This window comes from Thermobia domestica, chromosome 3 (genome assembly GCF_964235325.1).
Source record: "Thermobia domestica chromosome 3, izTheDome1.hap1.1, whole genome shotgun sequence".
Taxonomy (NCBI): domain Eukaryota; kingdom Metazoa; phylum Arthropoda; class Insecta; order Zygentoma; family Lepismatidae; genus Thermobia; species Thermobia domestica.
The window spans coordinates 14,427,506-14,451,205 of NC_137456.1; the positions used below are offsets into that span (position 1 = coordinate 14,427,506).

General features: G+C 37.5%; 1 protein-coding gene across 1 annotated transcript in view; it reads left to right on the forward strand.

Moving 5' to 3' along the window:
- The window catches only part of LOC145682422 (uncharacterized), a 190,315-nt gene that overhangs the window by 88,365 nt on the left and 78,250 nt on the right, over nucleotides 1-23,700 (forward strand). Inside the window, exons 5-6 of the mRNA XM_081754052.1 lie at nucleotides 5,386-5,535; nucleotides 9,839-10,086. Coding sequence (XP_081610178.1) covers nucleotides 5,386-5,535; nucleotides 9,839-10,086 — 398 coding nt within the window. The remainder of the gene's footprint in view (nucleotides 1-5,385; nucleotides 5,536-9,838; nucleotides 10,087-23,700) is intronic.

A 23,700-nucleotide genomic window follows, 5' to 3' on the forward strand; every position in this document is an offset into this window, starting at 1 on the left:
ATGGAAACGAAGTAATCCGTAGCTCAATGTGCTGAATTCGCTCAATGTATAGCAATGGAAATAAATTTCGTATTCAAGTTTATTAGGAAGGTACAGTAGGCATCTTGTTGAACTTCGACACAATACAGGGCTAGCATAAATGATTCATTCATTTTGAAAAGGCTATATTTTCAAAAGTATTACATGTACACACACATGAAATATATATGAAAAGAACCACAAACTCACCAAGTTTATACACACTCAATAAACGTTCAATATGCGCCCCTTTGGTGACACGACACACGTCCAGATGATACTCGAGCTCATTCCATATGTTTTGTAGCATATTCCTGTCAATTGTCTACACTGCAGCACTAATGCGTTCCTTGAGCTTGACTAAGGATTGCGGTAGTGGAGGTACGTAAACAAGATCCTTAACGTACCCCCACAGGAACAAGTAGCAGGGCTTGAAATCAGGAGATTTGGGAGGCCAGGAGAACAAAGCTAGGTCATCCTCACCAATAGGCCCAATCTAGCGATACGGGATGTGCCCAGTGTTGAATTCAGACATTTTCACCCGGGGGGGAATGTCAACTCCTCGGGGGGAAGGGTTGTTTTTCTGTATTTTTGCAAGAAAGCAGCATATTTAACAATTCCATTCACATCCACATCTTACCTAATATTGAGACTAATTGCTGAAAATATTCAATGTGAGATTATGATTTAAAAAAAAATCGTTTAATTTTATCTAAAACATTAAATAAAGACTGGCAAAAATATTTTACACTAATTTTAACTGCTATTTACAGTAGCTATTTTTGTTATTATTTCCTATATTCAGTAGTTACTGTTTGTTACTAATGTAGAAGTTTTTTAAAAAGATTTAAATTAATTCAAATATTTTTTGTCCTAAAACAAACATACATAGGAATATTTTAACAAAAAGTTATCATTCTTTCTCACACTTCTGATTCTAAATCAAGCATATTAGCCTTGTTTTCTTCACTGCATACACATCAATAGTTTAGTTTACGTACTCTTCAGTAGATTGGTGCCGTGTCGTGGAAAATCAGCGCTTGGCGCGAGAGTATACGATGGCACCCCCGTATATATGAGTGAGGTCGACAGACCAGCCGCGAAAGGTGAGAAAATTTTAAAAAGTAAACCCTGCTTTTCCTTGATTTTGAGCACTTTTCATTACTTTTTTCCTTTCATTTTATGTATGTGCACATGTGTTTCATTCCTCTGTTTTTCTTTCCTTCTTTCTTTTCTTTTCTTTTTCTCTCCCGAATTTTGCGCCTCTTACTTCGACTTCTGGGGCCGTCGCCTCGCTTGCCCCTCCCCCATGGCACGGCACTGAGCAGGATCTTTATCACCTTCAATAACAATCTTTCACTTATATACTACTATCATATTGATAAATTATATATAAATCTCTAACCCAGGAGTGATAACTGTTCCTCCCTGATCCCTCTAAATGACGCACTCTGAATCTCACCCTTTAACTGAATTATTTTTAATTAACCCTCGAGAAATCGCGCTGAAAAAGTAAAAAGTAGTCGCGCGCGGTCAAAAGGACCGCACGAACATAATGTGTTGCAAATATTGTTTTAAACATTTTTCTTGTATTAAAAACGTATTTTGTATATTTTCTGATTAAGAGGGAATAACATTTTTATTATTATAATAAGTTTTGTAGTAATAACTATTAGAGGAACCTACAATTAGACATGTACTGTTTTTTTAAATTTCTTATTTGATATAAAATGTTTTTTTTCATTCCATATTTCTTTAGATAGATAGCTACGCACTGTTTTTATTGAAAATTCTAAATTTGATTACGATATTTTGTTTTTGTCAACTCTTTGGTTCGTCTAAAATTAGAAATGCTTCACAGCGCATTTTACATTCAATTAGAGCTCACCCGTAGCTAAGCGGTTAGCATACACGCCTTTTGGCGTGGGACTTACGGGTTCGATTCCCGGTGGGAGCTCATGTGGTTCGGATCCCACGTTAAGCAGTAGGTCCACGTCTTACATAGCCTTGATGCTGAAAGGGGCGCTAAATTGAAATCAAATCAAATTTACATTGAATTATTTTAGGGTCCTGTTATTTTGAAACTTGACATATACAGTGCTACATTGAATTATTTTAGGTTATCTTAAAACTTACACTGTTCTACACTTCGTCGTCGCTTATTTCGTCCTGTCCTGCTCTGACTACATTCGGGGAATCGCTGGTCATTTCTGGATTTAAGATCTTGAGACTCGCTCGCAAACTCCTCATTTCACCTTTCGTGTTCACCCACTGCACGTGCACGGAAAGAAAGCAAATAATTGGGTGAAGTAATTTCTACATTTTGTGACTGAAATTTTTTGAGTTTCTCCGGGGGGGAATGAATTTTCTTCGGGGGGGAGATTCCCCCCCGGGCTACCCCCTGAATTCAACCCTGGATGTGCCAATGTGGGGTACCCCGTCTTGTGTCCCCCTCATGCTGCCACCTGGAATACACAATACAAACTGAGTTTGTGTTTGTTTCCTATACCTTTCATGTATGTACAGTCATGTCAAAAATGATTGTCCCATATCTATAATTGTCTTGTTATGGAAATATAATTTGATAATGATTTCGCAGGGTACTTTTAATATTGATACTATGTGTATAATCGGAAAATGTATATTTGTGGTAAATTTCATAGGAAAAGAATTATAAGTGCGAAAATTACAATGAGTAACATAAAATGTTGCTAAATGGACAAGAAAGTTTTTTTTTTTTTTTTTTGTTTTATTCTTATTTTCTGCTCTTTTGACATGAAATTTGCCACATACGTGTCTTTGTCGATTATACACATACTAACATGCAGTGGTGCGCACCCCCCTCATATCCATGACGCACCCCCCCTCAATTGTCTATCCGTAGGTATTCTTCCATGAAAAAAATCTTTTCGATAAATTTTTACACCCCCTCAAACACATTTATATAGATTTTTAACCACCCCAAATATTTCAATGATGCAGTTTGCGTCATAGCTCCCCTTTGTGGGCACCCCTGCATTATGAGAAATACCGGACGAATTCGTTATCAAATTATATTCCTACAACAACATATTTATAGATATGTGACAATAATTTTGGACATGAGTGTATGTGTACTACTCTTGAAAGTATAGCCTTTTTAAAACGAATGAATCTTTTATGCTAACTCTATACATTCGAAATACTGCAAAATATGTTCAAATTCGACACGATTAAATTAAAAATTAACACATCGAAAAATGTCTTTTATAGAACCTCAATTCTTTGTTCCAGTGATTACAACAAACAATTGAAATCAAACTTGCATTATATATTGGGAAGACGATAGATACAGGGTCGACACTTTGGAAAAATGGTTACGTAAGATTGAAACATTGCTCAAAACGCATACTATTAAAATAAATAATAATGATAACCATAAAATAGATAGGAATGCCATTTCATTCAGTTTCAAAGGAAGGGGAAAAATACAAAAAAAAAAAAAAAATAAATAAATAAATAAATAAATAAATAAAAAAAATCAGATAGCATAATTATGAATGTAGAGAAAAGTTACCAAGTTTTAAAAGTTTGTAAGTTTGTTCACTAATTTAATCCGCTAGATTTGGCATGTCTATGAACTCTCATGTATACATGCCAGGACACTTATTATTATTATTATTATTATTATTATTATTATTATTATTATTATTATTATTATTATTATTATTATTATTATTATTATTATTACAACAACAACAACGAAGGATTCAGAATTAAATTTCGGCGTGGGCACTCTGCACAAAAGTTGCAGCAATATTATTGACATCTTCACCGTCTTCGCCAACCACAAAGGAAGCACAAAAAAATAAGATTTATGTTGTGCGGATGTTTTATTATTCTGTTCAAAATCTTTTGTTGTCGTGAATTCTGTCGAAGAATTTGAAGCTTAAAAAAATATTTAAAACGATCATCATGCCTGTTGTTCTGTATAGTTGCGAAACATGGTCGCTTACTCTGAGGGAAGAATAAAAACTGAAAGTATTTGAGAACAAGATCCTGAGAAGAATATTTGGATCCATGAGGGACGCGAATGCAGAATAACGGAAACTTCATAATGAGGAACTACGTAATTTATACGGTTTACCAAACATTGATAGAGTCATCAAATCTAAGAGGCTGGGGTGGGCGGGTCATGTAGCCAGAATGGAAGAAAGTAGGAACGCTTTCAAAATTTTAACTGGAAGTCCAATCGGAATACGACAATTTGGAAAATCTGACATAAATCAGACGATAGTACATACAGGGTGTTTAAAAAATACCTGATTTTAAAACTCCATATGTATTGATAAAAAAAAACTACAAAATTGGGATAAATTGCAAAATACTAACAAATTTTCATGTTTTGGCAATGTTATTACAAATGCTCTGTGTGTCCACCATCAGCAGCATGAACAACATCTAGACGATAGCTAAATTCGGAAGTGCGAGGCTGACCTGGACTCTTACCTTTGCACAAGCATTCTGTCTCTTCACATTGGCGATACCAACGACGAATGTTTTGGGGTGCAGGCAAATCAGTGCCAAAACATCGACGAAAAGCACGCTGGACCGAAATCACTGACTCAGTCTTTGCAAACTGAAGCACACAAGACACCTTCTGTCGAGCAAACGCCATCTTACTCCTGACTGAGTGCAAACTGAGAAGACACATTGACTAATATCTGACGGCGATTTTCTAAAACTCTAGTCCACGCCAATTCAAACACCACTCATTTCCTGGCTGGCACGTCCTATGTTATGCAATTATTACCGTCCAAAATCAAGTCCATTCTCTTTGAAACACGATGTATTAAGATGGCTGTCGCAGAAATAATACAAAATAGAAACTGGATTTAGTTCGCTAAGGATAGAAGTCAATGGAGAGCTTTTGTGAACGCGGCATGCTACTTCCGGGTGCCATAGGCCATAGAGTTAGTTAGTTTGTTCTGCGGAACAGCAAGAAGTTTTTATACACCAGTATTAATATTTTTTAAATTTTTTTTAAAAAGTTATGTCATATTTAACAATTTCTCATATATCAAATCCCGCGACATTTTCTTACAGTTCTGATTTGCGAAAATTCGACATTTAACGTGATTTTTTTTTGGTAGGAATATATAATATGATATGGAAGTATCTTTTAAGTTCATTGCTAATTTATTATTGTGTGTCTAGAAAAGCCAATTAGGAATATTAAAATAACTGGAATATTATTATTATTATTATTATTATTATTATTATTATTATTATTATTAATATTAATATTAATAATAATAATAATAATAATAATAATAATAATAGTTTAAGGAAAGCTACTACAAAATCTTAATATTTGATACCTTTTAGGATGAAAAGCTGAAACGACTTGTACAAGAGAATAAAGGCAAATTGGAATGGCACAAATTTAAGGAGGACTTTCCTGAGCGTCCGGATGTATTCACACGGTGGCAGGCAGTTTTGAAGCCAACTCTCACGAAGGGTTGCTGGAGTATACAGGTAAGGTATACTTAGAAACTAAAAGTAAATAAGTACAATAAAAAGAAAGAAAAAAAAAAGATCGAATGGCATGTAAAACGGAATTCTTTTTTTTCTGTTACATAGAGAAGACAACATGCGAATCAATTACTGTTCTTTTTGAAGGTACTCTCCATGTACACGCATACAATTGTCCCATCAATGTGGGAGTTCCCTATCCCTGTGTCATATATTATTTGGGACGATCATTCAACCATTTCAGCACACACGTTTTGACTTCGTCGCCTTGTGGAATGTTTGTCTTCCCAAGTGCTCCTTGAGGGAACCAAAAGGACGGAAGTCCAAGGCGACAGATCGTTGCCATACAGGAGATGCTTTAGGATCTCCAAGTTTGGTGATAGCTGTGATCGTTGTCGTGGCCGTATGAAGGCATGTGTTCTCATGCAGGATGACGCCATCCTTTACTGTCTTTGGTCGTTTTCTTCTGAAAGCTTCTTTGACTTTGATCCGGAAGAGGCTGCTGTAGACGCCGCATTGATTGTGGCCCCACGTGCCAGGAAATCAGTGCATATCAGACTGTCTTTATGTCAGAATACTGTTAGCATCACTTTGCCAGCGGACGCTTGTGCCTTGAATTTTTTTCTGGAGCGGCGAGTTTGGATGTCTCCTCTCTGTGCTGGAGCGTTTTGACTCCGGAGTGTAATGATGCACCACCCATCTCTCATTGTAGATGATTACCTTTGCAAAAAATCTCTTCTCGCCTTCTCTCTGAAATCGTTGCAGATCCTGAGATGAGACTGTTTTCTGTACCTGCTTCTGGTCGAGCGTTAGCATTTTTGGGACCCATTTGGCCATGATTTTCCTGAAGTGCACGTGTCCGTGGATGATCGTTTCCACATTTCCCACGCTAATGTTTGTTTTCGCACTCATATCTCACACTGATGAGTCGATTACGCAGAATGAGCAGCTCCACCCGACTAATGTTGGTTTCGTTGACTACATTAGCTCGGCATGGAGTACGGGCCACGTTGAGAACGAATTCTCTTCCTGCCTTGAATTTCGAACACCACTCATACACTTGCGACTGAGAGAGTTTCTTCGCCGAACTGTGCATTTAATCTTCTGAAGATTTCAGCAGGTTGCACGCCTTCCTTCAGGAGAAATTTAATGATACAGCGCTGCTCCACTGGGGCCGCCAGCTCCACATTGCCAGTCTTGTTGTCTATTGCCGTTCTCTGAGACTCTATCTCTTCAACTTCCCGTTGTTGCAGAAAGGTTTCAGGACTACACTATCACATGGGACACGGACGTAGCCGGAATTAGCATATTATTTCTTAGAGAGATTCGCTATTTCGTAATTCAAGTAGCTTCCCGATTGTTTCTTGATGCTAGTCATCACTGAAGTTCTGTGCTTCTACCGAAAACGAACCCGGTGCTACAACCATTAAATGTTCTTTCAACAGAAGCTCTTAACAATGCTACTGATTTTGCAAAAATGAAAATAAATAGAAATCCTTACCTAACACCAGGTTTGTGGATGTTTTCTGACAATCCGGTGTAGTAGTTTAACCTATTCCACCCTCCCTTGTACAAGCATATATATAAGTCAACTATTAAATTGCAACTGTAATTAATAAATAAATAGCAACCGTTCAAGTTGGTTTAGTGGCTAACGCTATGAAGGAATAAATGGTGCTAGAAGGATTATATTCAATGGGTTTCAACTTCAATGAGAAGCTAACAGTATTTTCCTCTTTTACTACCGTATCTATTGGTAGTTCTGTTTTCTCAGAATTCCGTCTGCACTAGTTTTACTTCAAGTTTGGTAAAATTTTGCGTCAACGACGCATTCACATTCACCCACCTATGAAATATATCAACTGGTGTAATGAAGCCTATATTTAATGTACCTGTTTTAGTAATTAGTGTGATATTTCCAAGTTGTTCATATAAATAAGTGATAATAATTATATTTTGTGTGTGTCAAAAATATATCATTATAAACAGGAATAATGCTTAAATTCTAAAGGAATTAATTTTAACCAAAGCAATATATCTCTCCGCCATCCTTTGTTCGAAGTGAGGAGGTAGCCGCATTGTGATGCTAGCTGCCTGCCATGGATTCCAAAAGACGCTATCTATTTAACTGAAATGAAGAGATTTTTCAAATTTTATCTCAAGAAACAAATAATCGTTTACAAAATGGGGATAAAATCCTAAAGTAATAACTCACAAATCAATCCTTGTTAAGTTGTATTTTCATAGTAGTGAAATAATGTAAAAGTGCTTTCCACTACGACTTTGATGATGTAATGTTTTTAATTCCACCCGTTTTCAAAATTTGCTAGTGTTATGAAGTGCAACGCAAGCTGAAGGAAAACTTTCAATCAACAACGTTTTCAAAAGACACAATCGTAATTATCTACACAAACTTTAGTGTTTAACTCCAAAGGTATTGTCATCGTACGTGAAACTTTTTAATATTCCGTGCGCATCGCTCCGTCGGTTTTCGTGGTCGCCTTCATTGTTCAGCGCCAAAAATTAAATTACAATAATTAATAAATAATTGATGTAGTGTAGCGTCATTTTGATGCTCGTGAAAATAAAATCTCAACTAGCATGAAATAAAATTTTTGTTTATTTAAAATCAAATACAAGAAAAGCTAATATCGATTATATATATATATATATATATATATATATATATATATACAGGGCGATTCTTTTAAAACTCACGGATTTCATTTGGGTCTAGAATTTCTCAGTGAAGTCCGATTTTCATGCGGTGTGAGGCAAATGATCAAGAACGGATGGGAGATTTATGGGACTATGTTTACCGGTTTAAATACTTCCGGGTTAATATCGATCACGCCTCAAATTTTCGCCAGTGTACCTTACAATTGGAACGAGGTGTAGTGCGGTGTGGAGATTTGAGTTTTTTGGGTTAGATGGCAACCTCACCAAGGTTAAGAAGAAGCAGGAAACTGGGCCGCTGTATTGGGAATTGTGCTATACTGTTCTGTGCTACTGTGTGAGTATGATCAGGGCACAGTGAGAATAGTATATTGTTTGGAACAACACGAGTTTGTCGTTAAAAGTTTTGGAGAACAGAATTTGTTGTTGCTATGCAAAGGGCATTCAAAAACAAATTTGCTTCACGTTCTGCCCCAGACAGGAACATAATGTGGTCCCTAGTAAATAAATTGGAAGAAACAGGATCGCTTCTGAGTGAGATAGGGACACATCGGACCCCGCAGGCGGCTGTTGTGGAAGATGTCAGTTATCAACTCCTTAGGTCGCCCAAGAAATCTCTCCATCGTTTCTGGCAAGAAACCGGGTACAGTTATCCACATGTGATTTATGGGTGTTACTACTAACACTTAATTTGTGTTCTGCAATTTCGCTTTAAAAAATCCAAAATCTCATTCCAATTGTAGGGTACACTGGCGAAAATTTACTGTTTTTCTTGAGGCGTGATCGAAATTACCCCGGATGAATTTAAACCAGTACACATAGTCCCATAAATCTCCTATCCTTCCTTGACCATTTGCCACAAATTGCATGAAAATCGGACTTCAGTTAGAAATTCTAAACCCAAATGAAAGCCGTGAGTTTTTAAAAAATCACCCTGTATATATTGAAATCTTTATTTACAGGTTAAGCTAAGAATTTCTTCTTTTATGTGTTTACCTTGCTCGGTGCAATGCAATAAATCATTCCTTTTGGTTCAACATTAGGATGTAACTTTTGCATGTAGTGTGTAACTAAAATTCCTGACTTACCGAAAGTATTTTATTCTTCTTCGCTTTATATCACTAAATGTTGCTAGTCAAATCTTTCGATAAGGGGATAATTAGTTTCATTTTATTTATGGATGCCCCGAACTCTGACCAAGTTGTCTTCTGTACATGGTATCGTTCACTTTGTACACTTTGGTACTTCAAAGGAAGCATTCAAAATTTTGAACATACTATGGTTCGGATTTCACTTTAAATTGTAGGTCCACGTATCACGTAGCGTTTAACACACAAACGAGTTTTAACAGCAAATGCTTATGTCAGCCGTCCTCCCTAGTCTAGTGGCTAGAGCGCTTGTCTTTGATGCACAAGGTCACGGGTTCGATTTTCGGTGAGGGAGCATCGGGTTCAGATCCAACTTTAAAATTGTAGATTTCGTCCTGTACAGCCTCGAGGCTCTCAAAGGACATAAAAATAAAAATTAATCAATTATTTTTTGTCTAGGAAGTCGGTTTACGCATCGATAAAAGCGCGGTTGTATTATCGGTGTGAGTATGGTATCTTATACTCTTATTTATTTATTTTAGGAGGATGTAACTCTGATAGAATTAGTTGGGAAATATGGACCCTTCAAGTGGAATTTCATAGCACAACAGCTGAACGAACAACATGGTAAATTCCGATTAGGCAAGCAGTGCAGAGAACGCTGGCACAACCAACTAAACCCAGAGCTAAGGAAAACGCCGTGGACTGCAGAAGAAGATCGCATCATTATTGATGCACAACGTCAGCTAGGAAATCAATGGGCTACCATTTCGAAACTTTTACCCGGAAGGTATACTATTGCTAGTAAGATAGAGAACATTTAATTGTACATTGTCTTGCCTTGTTACAAAATTATGAAATACTTGTACTTTTAGTTACGTTTCGGTACGTAATAGTACTTTTATTTCTCTGAGGAATGTACTATTATGGTACCGAAATATACGAGGGGTGTTGAAATGAAAAGGTACGAAATGGAACTGTGGGTAAATCGAAGTCTTCATTCAAAAGTAATCACCAAACGCTTGAGCGACTGTTTCACGAGCTGAATTCCCTGTTCCCAGAGAGCTCATGTGTGGCTAAGCGGTTAGCGTACGCGCCTTTGGCGTGAGAGACCCGGGTTCGATTTCCGGCGGGAGCTCATGTGGTTCGGATTCCACGTTAATCAGTAGGTCCCGTCTCATATAGTCTCGCTGCTGAAAGGGACGTTAAACTCAAAATCAACTCAACTCAACTCAACTCCCTGTTCCCAGAATTCCTGTGGCTGTGACAGCAACCAGTCTTCCACTGTGTCCTTCAGTCTGTTCCGAGTAGAAGCGCTTCCCTTTGAGGGTTTTTTTTTCCCGGACCAAAGAGATGGAAATCGCAGGGCGACATGTCCGGGCTGTAGGGCGGATGCTCAAACTGCTCCCATTTGAGCTTGTTTGCCTGGCCTGGTCTCGGGTCATCACTCAAACTCTCCCGGCCTTCATGAAAACGTTGACCCCATTTTCTCACCTATTTGTCAGACACACAGTCTCCCCGTATACAGCCACCATCCGGCGATGAATATTGGCGAGTTTAACCCCTTCGTAGTCAGAAATCTGACAACACTTCGGTGCTCCGGAATCGCCGAATTTCTCAATGTGAACGCCATGATTTCCTCACATGCATTGCCGCTTCAATGGGACGGAACACTTAACTGCCTGATTCTCTCCTGCGTCATGTGAGAGGCGCCCGCGCATCATGCGCACAACCACGCGCGGACACTATATTCTCTTCCCTAGATGTCGCACTATATTATCCCAAAGCGACATGTAGCTATTTCAACCGGTTTATTTGTACGACGTTACATACCTTTTTCATTTGAACACTATATCTAAGATTTATTTTCTTTCAATTTCAACGTCTCTCTCTCTCTCTCTCTCCATATATATATATATATATATATATATATATATATATATATATATATATATATATATATATAGGGTGTTTCAAATAAAACCTCCAGTGCTTGTAAATCAAATACGGCTTGGAATAAAAAGATGAAACAAAAACTGAGATAGGAAACTGTCATAGGGCACATCACATGGTGTTGTTGTGGTGACCCCCAGGGCCCTCCTTGAGGGAGGCTCAGGATCCAACTTCAGATTTTCAAATGGGAACATATATTGAATCATACCTTATTCGGTACCCCTTTAAAAACGAAACAACTTTTGTAGGAAACAATTTTCGATTTGGGCCATCGTTTTCAAAATGGCCGCAAAAAGTGGGTCCTGTATCAAATAAAACGTCCAGTGCTTATAAATCAGAAACGGCTGAAAACAGAAAGACGGCTTGGAATAAAAAGATGGAACAAAACTGAGATAGAAAAATGTCATAGGGCACATCACATGATGTTGTGGTGACCCCCAGGGCCCTTCTTCAAGGGGACCAAGGGGCCAACTTCAAATTTTCAAATGGAAAATGAAGTGAAATCTTTGAGTTTTACGTTCCATGGTTATGCCGGTTAGGTTAAAGGAGTAAGTAATTATGAGAAATGAATGAAATGGTGGAATGAAGAAAGTGGGAGGAAACGGGAGAACCCCGAGAAAACCCACGAGCACGGTGTTTGTCCACCAGAAAGTCCACATGGCGCGAGCTGCGATCGAACCAGGGACCCCAAGCACCGGAGGTGGACCGCGCCCAAATATTTTCAAATGGGAACATGTATTGAATCATACCTCATTCGGTAGATTTTGAAAAACGAAATAACTTTTGTAGGGAACAATTTTCGCTTTTGGCCACTCTTTTCAAAATTGCCGCAAAAAGTGGGTCCTGTGGGTTCATGTGATGTGCCCTATGACATTTTCCTATCTCAGTTTTTGTTTCATCTTTTTATTCTCAGGCGTTTCTGATTTATAAGCACTGGACGTTTTATCTGATACAAGACCCACTTTTTGCGGCCATTTTGAAAACGGTGGCCCAAATCGAAAATTGTTTCCTACAAAAGTTGTTTCGTTTTTAAAGGGCTACCGAATGAGGTATGATTCAATACATGTTCCCATTTGAAAATTTGAAGTTAACCCCTGGTCCCCCTTTAAGGAGGGCCCTGGGGGTCACCACAACAACACCATGTGATGTGCCCTATGACATTTTCCTATCTCAGTTTTTGTTTCATCTTTTTATTCCCAGCCGTTTCTGATTTATAAGCACTGGACGTTGTATCTAAGACACCCTATATATATATATATATATATATATATATATATATATATATATATATATAGGGTGTTTCAAAACAACACCGACAACGTTAGGGAGATGATTCCTAACACCAAGATAAGACAAAAAGTATAGACTAACCTGGGTGTACAAATGCTTCAAATGCTTCCTTCGGAGTTATAGACTGCTGAAAACATGAAAATATGAACGTTGAAGGTCCATAGCTCCAATACTATGTTACCTACCATAGTCGGGTCAAGATTTCACTTAGGAACTAGTATGTGTCCTATCCAAATATCCATGTTTCAGAATCCTGCGGTACTCTGCAACAATTTTTATAGAGGGAGTTTGTGAGTACTTTAAATTACATGTCCGTAGAAAAACTCCCTCTATAAAAAATGTTACGTGAGTATCGCAGGATTCTGAAACTTGTATTTTTGGATAGCCGACCTATTAGTTCCTAAGTGAAGTCTTGACCCGACTACCGTAGGTCCCATAATTTTTAAGAAAAGGAAGCATTTGTGCACCCAGGTTGGTCTATACTTAAGCATTCCTCTTCAGCAGTTTCAGATCCAGTCCTTTCACAAATCGAATTAAAGTTCTTGTGTCAAGAACCCAACTATTTTTCTCGGTATAAGAGTACTGAACTCAATACGGTAGTTCGGATTCTACCTTAAACTGTGGGTGCATGTCTTATATAGCCGTTGTACTGAAAAGCAGGGGTGTACCCACGGGGGAATCATCAAATCAATCCCCCCTAAAAAAAAAAAGAAAAAGAAACTTTCTAACTCAACATACATTCGTACGCTTTCTCAATAAAACTCTACTTGTTTAACAAAGACATAATTGATGTAGCATGAATATTTGATTTTACATTTCATCTGTACTCTTTCTCTTACAAAAACATTGGATTTCAATCATTTTTTTCTTTCAAAATATAGGTGAAAGTATTTTACAATTATTTATCGTCTTTTGGGGGTGCAGAATAATACCCGTTCAATACTACATAGACGTAGTGCCTTGTAGTATTAGAGCCCCGTCCCCAAAGCTTAGATCTCTCCTAACAAAAATATAGGTGAAAGTATTTTACAATTACTTATCGTCTTTTCGGGTGCAGAATAATACCCGTTCAATACTACATAGACGTAGTGGCTTGTAGTATTAGAGCCTCATCCCCAAAGCTTAGAACTCTCCCAACAAAAATATAAGTGGAAGTATTTTACAATTACTTATCGTCTTTACGGGTGCAGAATAATACAAGTTCAATACTACATAGACGTAGTGCCTTGTAGTATTAGAGCCTTCTCCCCAAAGCTTAGAACTCTTCCAACAAAAATAGAGGTGGAAGTATTTTATAATTACTTATCGTCTTTTCGGGTGCAGAATAATACCCGTTCAATACTACATAGACGTAGTGGCTTGTAGTATTAGAGCCTCATCCCCAAAGCTTAGAACTCTCCCAACAAAAATATAAGTGGAAGTATTTTACAATTACTTATCGTCTTTACGGGTGCACAATAATACCCGTTCAATACTACATAGACGTAGTGGCTTGTAGTATTAAAGCCTCCTTCCCAAAGCTTAGAACTCTCCCAACAAAAATATAAGTGGAAGTATTTTATAATTACTTATCGTCTTTACGGGTGCACAATAATACCTGTTCAATACTACATAGACGTAGTGGCTTGTAGTATTAAAGCCTCCTTCCCAAAGCTTAGAACTCTCCCAACAAAAATATAAGTGGAAATATTTTATAATTACTTATCGTCTTTACGGGTGCACAATAATCCCCGTTCAATACTACATAGACGTAGTGGCTTGTAGTATTAAAGCCTCCTTCCCAAAGCTTAGAACTCTCCCAACAAAAATATAAGTGGAAGTATTTTATAATTACTTATCGTCTTTACGGGTGCACAATAATACCCGTTCAATACTACATAGACGTAGTGGCTTGTAGTATTAAAGCCTCCTTCCCAAAGCTTAGAACTCTCCCAACAAAAATATAAGTGGAAATATTTTATAATTACTTATCGTCTTTACGGGTGCACAATAATACCCGTTCAATACTACATAGACGTAGTGGCTTGTAGTATTAAAGCCTCCTTCCCAAAGCTTAGAACTCTCCCAACAAAAATATAAGTGGAAGTATTTTATAATTACTTATCGTCTTTACGGGTGCACAATAATACCCGTTCAATACTACATAGACGTAGTGGCTTGTAGTATTAAAGCCTCCTTCCCAAAGCTTAGAACTCTCCCAACAAAAATATAAGTGGAAGTATTTTATGATTACTTATCGTCTTTACGGGTGCAGAATAATACAAGTTCAATACTACATAGACGTAGTGGATTGTAGTATTAGAGCCTTCTCCCCAAAGCTTAGAACTCTTCCAACAAAAATAGAGGTGGAAGTATTTTACAATTACGTATCGTCTTTTCGGGTGCAGAATAATACCCGTTCAATACTACATAGACGTAGTGGCTTGTAGTATTAAAGCCTCCTCCCCAAACCTTAGAACTCTCCCAACAAAAATATAAGTGGAAGTTTTTTATAATTACTTATCGTCTTTACGGGTGCAGAATAATACCCGTTCAATACTACATAGACGTAGTGGCTTGTAGTATTAGAGCCTCATCCCCAAAGCTTAGAACTCTCCCAACAAAAATAGAGGTGCAAGTATTTTACAATTACTTATCGTCTTTTCGGGTGGAGAATAATACCCGTTCAATACTACATAGACGTAGTGGCTTGTAGTATTAGAGCCTTCTCCCCAAAGCTTAGAACTCTTCCAACAAAAATAGAGGTGGAAGTATTTTACAATTACGTATCGTCTTTTCGGGTGCAGAATAATACCCGTTCAATACTACATAGACGTAGTGGCTTGTAGTATTAAAGCCTCCTCCCCAAAGCTTAGAACTCTCCCAACAAAAATAGAGGTGGAAGTATTTTACAATTACTTATCGTCTTTTGAGGGTGCAGAATAATACAAGTTCAATACTACATAGACGTAGTGGCTTGTAGTATTAGAGCCTCCTCCCCAAAGCTTAGAACTCTCCCAACAAAAATAGAGGTGGAAGTATTTTATAATTACTTATCGTCTTTTCGGGTGCAGAATAATACAAGTTCAATACTACATAGACGTAGTGGCTTGTAGTATTAGAGCCTCCTCCCCAAAGCTTAGAACTCTCCCAACAAAAATAGAGGTGGAAGTATTTTATAATTACTTATCGTCTTTTCGGGTGCAGAATAATACCCGTTCAATACTACATAGACGTAGTGGCTTGTAGTATTAGAGCCTCCTCCCCAAAGCTTAGAACTCTTCCAACAAAAATATAAGTGGAAGTATTTTACAATTACTTATCGTCTTTTGGGGGTGCAGAATAATACCCGTTCAATACTACATAGACGTAGTGGCTTGTAGTATTAGAGCCTCCTCCCCAAAGCTTAGATCTCTCGTAACAAAAATATAGGTGGAAGTATTTTATAATTACTTATCGTCTTTTCGGGTGCAGAATAATACAAGTTCAATACTACATAGACGTAGTGGCTTGTAGTATTAGAGCCTCCTCCCCAAAGCTTAGAACTCTCCCAACAAAAATATAAGTGGAAATATTTTATAATTACTTATCGTCTTTTCGGGTGCAGAATAATACCCGTTCAATACTACATAGACGTAGTGGCTTGTAGTATTAGAGCCTCCTCCCCAAAGCTTAGCACTCTCCCAACAAAAATAGAGGTGGAAGTATTTTATAATTACTTATCGTCTTTTCGGGTGCAGAATAATACCCATTCAATACTACATAGACGTAGTGGCTTGTAGTATTAGAGCTTCCTCCCCAAAGCTTAGCACTCTCCCAACAAAAATAGAGGTTTAAGTATTTTATAATTACTTATCGTCTTTTCGGGTGCAGAATAATACCCGTTCAATACTACATAGACGTAGTGGCTTGTAGTATTAGAGCCTCCTCCCCAAAGCTTAGAACTCTCCCAACAAAAATAGAGGTGGAAGTATTTTATAATTACTTATCGTCTTTTCGGGTGCAGAATAATACCCGTTCAATACTACATAGACGTAGTGGCTTGTAGTATTAGAGCCTCCTCCCCAAACCTTAGAACTCTCCCAACAAAAATATAGGTGGAAGTATTTTATAATTACTTATCGTCTTTCCGGGTGCAGAATAATACAAGTTCAATACTACATAGACGTAGTGGCTTGTAGTATTAGAGCCTCCTCCCCAAAGCTTAGAACTCTCCCAACAAAAATAGAGGTTTAAGTATTTTATAATTACTTATCGTCTTTTCGGGTGCAGAATAATACCCGTTCAATACTACATAGACGTAGTGGCTTGTAGTATTAGAGCCTCCTCCCCAAAGCTTAGAACTCTCCCAACAAAAATAGAGGTGGAAGTATTTTATAATTACTTATCGTCTTTTCGGGTGCAGAATAATACCCGTTCAATACTACATAGACGTAGTGGCTTGTAGTATTAGAGCCTCCTCCCCAAAGCTTAGAACTCTTCCAACAAAAATATAAGTGGAAGTATTTTATAATTACTTATCGTCTTTTGGGGGTGCAGAATAATACCCGTTCAATACTACATAGACGTAGTGGCTTGTAGTATTAGAGCCTCCTCTCCAAAGCTTAGATCTCTCCTAACAAAAATGTAGGTGGAAGTATTTTATAATTACTTATCGTCTTTTCGGGTGCAGAATAATACAAGTTCAATACTACATAGACGTAGTGGCTTGTAGTATTAGAGCCTCCTCCTCAAAGCTTAGAACTCTCCCAACAAAAATATAGGTGGAAGTATTTTATAATTACTTATCGTCTTTTCGGGTGCAGAATAATACAAGTTCAATACTACATAGACGTAGTGGCTTGTAGTATTAGAGCCTCCTCCCCAAAGCTTAGAACTCTCCCAACAAAAATAGAGGTTTAAGTATTTTATAATTACTTATCGTCTTTTCGGGTGCAGAATAATAACCGTTCAATACTACATAGACGTAGTGGCTTGTAGTATTAGAGCCTCCTCCCCAAAGCTTAGATCTCTCCTAACAAAAGTATAGGTGGAAGTATTTTATAATTACTTATCGTCTTTTCGGGTGCAGAATAATACAAGTTCAATACTACATAGACGTAGTGGATTGTAGTATTAGAGCCTTCTCCCCAAAGCTTAGAACTCTTCCAACAAAAATATAGGTGGAAGTATTTTACAATTACGTATCGTCTTTTCGGGTGCAGAATAATACCCGTTCAATACTACATAGACGTAGTGGCTTGTAGTATTAGAGCCTCATCCCCAAAGCTTAGAACTCTCCCAACAAAAATAGAGGTGCAAGTATTTTACAATTACTTATCGTCTTTACGGGTGCAGAATAATACCCGTTCAATACTACATAGACGTAGTGGCTTGTAGTATTAGAGCCTCATCCCCAAAGCTTAGAACTCTCCCAACAAAAATAGAGCTGGACGTATTTTACAATTACTTATCGTCTTTACGGGTGCAGAATAATACCCGTTCAATACTACATAGACGTAGTGGCTTGTAGTATTAAAGCCTCCTTCCCAAAGCTTAAAACTCTCCCAACAAAAATATAAGTGGAAGTATTTTATAATTACTTATCGTCTTTTCGGGTGCAGAATAATACCCGTTCAATACTACATAGACGTAGTGGCTTGTAGTATTAGAGCCTCATCCCCAAAGCTTAGAACTCTCCCAACAAAAATAGAGGTTTAAGTATTTTACAATTACTTATCGTCTTTTCGGGTGCAGAATGATACCCGTTCAATACTACATAGACGTAGTGGCTTGTAGTATTAGAGCCTCCTTCCCAAAGCTTAGAACTCTCCCAACAAAAATATAAGTGGAAGTATTTTATAATTACTTATCGTCTTTACGGGTGCAGAATAATACCCGTTCAATACTACATAGACGTAGTGGCTTGTAGTATTAAAGCCTCCTTCCCAAAGCTTAGAACTCTCCCAACAAAAATATAAGTGGAAGTATTTTATAATTACTTATCGTCTTTTCGGGTGCAGAATAATACCCGTTCAATACTACATAGACGTAGTGGCTTGTAGTATTAGAGCCTCATCCCCAAAGCTTAGAACTCTCCCAACAAAAATAGAGGTGGAAGTATTCTACAATTACTTATCGTCTTTTCGGGTACAGAATAATACCCGTTCAATACTACATAGACGTAGTGGCTTGTAGTATTAAAGCCTCCTTCCCAAAGCTTAGAACTCTCCCAACAAAAATATAAGTGGAAGTATTTTATAATTACTTATCGTCTTTACGGGTGCAGAATAATACCCGTTCAATACTACATAGACGTAGTGGCTTGTAGTATTAGAGCCTCATCCCCAAAGCTTAGAACTCTCCCAACAAAAATAGAGGTGGAAGTATTTTACAATTACTTATCGTCTTTTCGGGTGCAGAATAATACCCGTTCAATACTACATAGACGTAGTGGATTGTAGTGTTAGAGCCTCATCCCCAGAACTCTCCCAACAAAAATAGAGGTGGAAGTATTTTACAATTACTTATCGTCTTTACGGGTGCAGAATAATACCCGTTCAATACTACATAGACGTAGTGGCTTGTAGTATTAGAGCCTCATCCCCAAAGCTTAGAACTCTCCCAACAAAAATAGAGGTGCAAATATTTTACAATTACTTATCGTCTTTTCGGGGGAGAATAATACCCGTTCAATACTACATAGACGTAGTGGCTTGTAGTATTAGAGCCTTCTCCCCAAAGCTTAGAACTCTTCCAACAAAAATAGAGGTGGTAGTATTTTACAATTACGTATCGTCTTTTCGGGTGCAGAATAATACCCGTTCAATACTACATAGACGTAGTGGCTTGTAGTATTAAAGCCTCCTCCCCAAAGCTTAGAACTCTCTTAACAAAAATAGAGGTGGAAGTATTTTACAATTACTTATCGTCTTTTGGGGGTGCAGAATAATACCCGTTCAATACTACATAGACGTAGTGGCTTGTAGTATTAGAGCCTCCTCCCCAAAGCTTAGATCTCTCCTAACAAAAATATAGGTGGAAGTATTTTATAATTACTTATCGTCTTTTCGGGTGCGGAATAATACAAGTTCAATACTACATAGACGTAGTGGCTTGTAGTATTAGAGCCTCCTCCCCAAAGCTTAGAACTCTCCCAACAAAAATAGAGGTGGAAGTATTTTATAATTACTTATCGTCTTTTCGGGTGCAGAATAATACAAGTTCAATACTACATAGACGTAGTGGCTTGTAGTATTAGAGCCTCCTCCCCAAAGCTTAGAACTCTCCCAACAAAAATAGAGGTGGAAGTATTTTATAATTACTTATCGTCTTTTCGGGTGCAGAATAATACCCGTTCAATACTACATAGACGTAGTGGCTTGTAGTATTAGAGACTCCTCCCCAAAGCTTAGAACTCTTCCAACAAAAATATAAGTGGAAGTATTTTTCAATTACTTATCGTCTTTTGGGGGTGCAGAATAATACCCGTTCAATACTACATAGACCTAGTGGCTTGTAGTATTAGAGCCTCCTCCCCAAAGCTTAGATCTCTCCTAACAAAAATATAGGTGGAAGTATTTTATAATTACTTATCGTCTTTTCGGGTGCAGAATAATACAAGTTCAATACTACATAGACGTAGTGGCTTTTAGTATTAGAGCCTCCTCCCCAAAGCTTAGAACTCTCCCAACAAAAATATAGGTGGAAGTATTTTATAATTACTTATCGTCTTTTCGGGTGCAGAATAATACAAGTTCAATACTACATAGACGTAGTGGCTTGTAGTATTAGAGCCTCCTCCCCAAAGCTTAGAACTCTCCCAACAAAAATAGAGGTTTAAGTATTTTATAATTACTTATCGTCTTTTCGGGTGCAGAATAATACCCGTTCAATACTACATAGACACAGTGGCTTGTAGTATTAGAGCCTCCTCCCCAAAGCTTAGAACTCTCCCAACAAAAATAGAGGTGGAAGTATTTTATAATTATTTATCGTCTTTTCGGGTGCAGAATAATACCCGTTCAATACTACATAGACGTAGTGGCTTGTAGTATTAGAGCCTCCTCCCCAAAGCTTAGAACTCTTCCAACAAAAATATAAGTGGAAGTATTTTATAATTACTTATCGTCTTTTGGGGGTGCAGAATAATACCCGTTCAATACTACATAGACGTAGTGGCTTGTAGTATTAGAGCCTCCTCCCCAAAGCTTAGATCTCTCCTAACAAAAATATAGGTGGAAGTATTTTATAATTACTTATCGTCTTTTCGGGTGCAGAATAATACCCGTTCAATACTACATAGACGTAGTGGCTTGTAGTATTAGAGCCTCCTCCCCAAAGCTTAGATCTCTCCTAACAAAAATAGAGGTTTAAGTATTTTATAATTACTTATCGTCTTTTCGCGTGCAGAATAATACCCGTTCAATACTACATAGACGTAGTGGCTTGTAGTATTAGAGCCTCCTCCCCAAAGGTTAGAACTCTCCCAACAAAAATATAGGTGGAAGTATTTTATAATTACTTATCGTCTTTTCGGGTGCAGAATAATAAAAGTTCAATACTACATAGACGTAGTGGCTTGTAGTATTAGAGCCTCCTCCCCAAAGCTTAGAACTCTCCCAACAAAAATAGAGGTTTAAGTATTTTATAATTACTTATCGTCTTTTCGGGTGCAGAATAATACCCGTTCAATACTACATAGACGTAGTGGCTTGTAGTATTAGAGCCTCCTCCCCAAAGCTTAGAACTCTCCCAACAAAAATAGAGGTGGAAGTATTTTATAATTACTTATCGTCTTTTCGGGTGCAGAATAATACCCGTTCAATACTACATAGACGTAGTGGCTTGTAGTATTAGAGCCTCCTCCGCAAAGCTTAGAACTCTTCCAACAAAAATATAAGTGGAAGTATTTTATAATTACTTATCGTCTTTTGGGGGTGCAGAATAATACCCGTTCAATACTACATAGACGTAGTGGCTTGTAATATTAGAGCCTCCTCTCCAAAGCTTAGATCTCTCCTAACAAAAATGTAGGTGGAAGTATTTTATAATTACTTATCGTCTTTTCGGGTGCAGAATAATACAAGTTCAATACTACATAGACGTAGTGGCTTGTAGTATTAGAGCCTCCTCCCCAAAGCTTAGATCTCTCCTAACAAAAATATAGGTGGAAGTATTTTATAATTACTTATCGTCTTTTCGGGAGCAGAATAATACAAGTTCAATACTACATAGACGTAGTGGCTTGTAGTATTAGAGCCTCCTCCCCAAAGCTTAGAACTCTCCCAACAAAAATAGAGGTGGAAGTATTTTATAATTACTTATCGTCTTTTCGGGTGCAGAATAATACAAGTTCAATACTACATAGACGTAGTGGCTTGTAGTATTAGAGCCTCCTCCCCAAAGCTTAGAACTCTCCCAACAAAAATAGAGGTGGAAGTATTTTATAATTACTTATCGTCTTTTCGGGTGCAGAATAATACCCGTTCAATACTACATAGACGTAGTGGCTTGTAGTATTAGAGACTCCTCCCCAAAGCTTAGAACTCTCTTAACAAAAATAGAGGTGGAAGTATTTTACAATTACTTATCGTCTTTTGGGGGTGCAGAATAATACCCGTTCAATACTACATAGACGTAGTGGCTTGTAGTATTAGAGCCTCCTCCCCAAAGCTTAGATCTCTCCTAACAAAAATATAGGTGGAAGTATTTTATAATTACTTATCGTCTTTTCGGGTGCAGAATAATACAAGTTCAATACTACATAGACGTAGTGGCTTGTAGTATTAGAGCCTCCTCCCCAAAGCTTAGAACTCTCCCAACAAAAATATAGGTGGAAGTATTTTATAATTACTTATCGTCTTTTCGGGTGCAGAATAATACAAGTTCAATACTACATAGACGTAGTGGCTTGTAGTATTAGAGCCTCCTCCCCAAAGCTTAGAACTCTCCCAACAAAAATAGAGGTGGAAGTATTTTATAATTACTTATCGTCTTTTCGGGTGCAGAATAATACCCGTTCAATACTACATAGACGTAGTGGCTTGTAGTATTAGAGACTCCTCCCCAAAGCTTAGAACTTTTCCAACAAAAATATAAGTGGAAGTATTTTTCAATTACTTATCGTCTTTTGGGGGTGCAGAATAATACCCGTTCAATACTACATAGACGTAGTGGCTTGTAGTATTAGAGCCTCCTCCCCAAAGCTTAGATCTCTCCTAACAAAAATATAGGTGGAAGTATTTTATAATTACTTATCGTCTTTTCGGGAGCAGAATAATACAAGTTCAATACTACATAGACGTAGTGGCTTGTAGTATTAGAGCCTCCTCCCCAAAGCTTAGAACTCTCCCAACAAAAATAGAGGTGGAAGTATTTTATAATTACTTATCGTCTTTTCGGGTGCAGAATAATACAAGTTCAATACTACATAGACGTAGTGGCTTGTAGTATTAGAGCCTCCTCCCCAAAGCTTGGATCTCTCCTAACAAAAATATAGGTGGAAGTATTTTATAATTACTTATCGTCTTTTGGGGGTGCAGAATAATACCCGTTCAATACTACATAGACGTAGTGGCTTGTAGTATTAGAGCCTCCTCCCCAAAGCTTAGATCTCTCCTAACAAAAATATAGGTGGAAGTATTTTATAATTACTTATCGTCTTTTGGGGGTGCAGAATAATACCCGTTCAATACTACATAGACGTAGTGGCTTGTAGTATTAGAGCCTCCTCTCCAAAGCTTAGATCTCTCCTAACAAAAATGTAGGTGGAAGTATTTTATAATTACTTATCGTCTTTTCGGGTGCAGAATAATACAAGTTCAATACTACATAGGCGTAGTGGCTTGTAGTATTAGAGCCTCCTCCCCAAAGCTTAGAACTCTCCCAACAAAAATATAGGTGGAAGTATTTTATAATTACTTATCGTCTTTTCGGGTGCAGAATAATACAAGTTCAATACTACATAGACGTAGTGGCTTGTAGTATTAGAGCCTCCTCCCCAAAGCTTAGAACTCTCCCAACAAAAATAGAGGTTTAAGTATTTTATAATTACTTATCGTCTTTTCGGGTGCAGAATAATACCCGTTCAATACTACATAGACGTAGTGGCTTGTAGTATTAGAGCCTCATCCCCAAAGCTTAGAACTCTTCCAACAAAAATATAAGTGGAAGTATTTTACAATTACTTATCGTTTTTTTG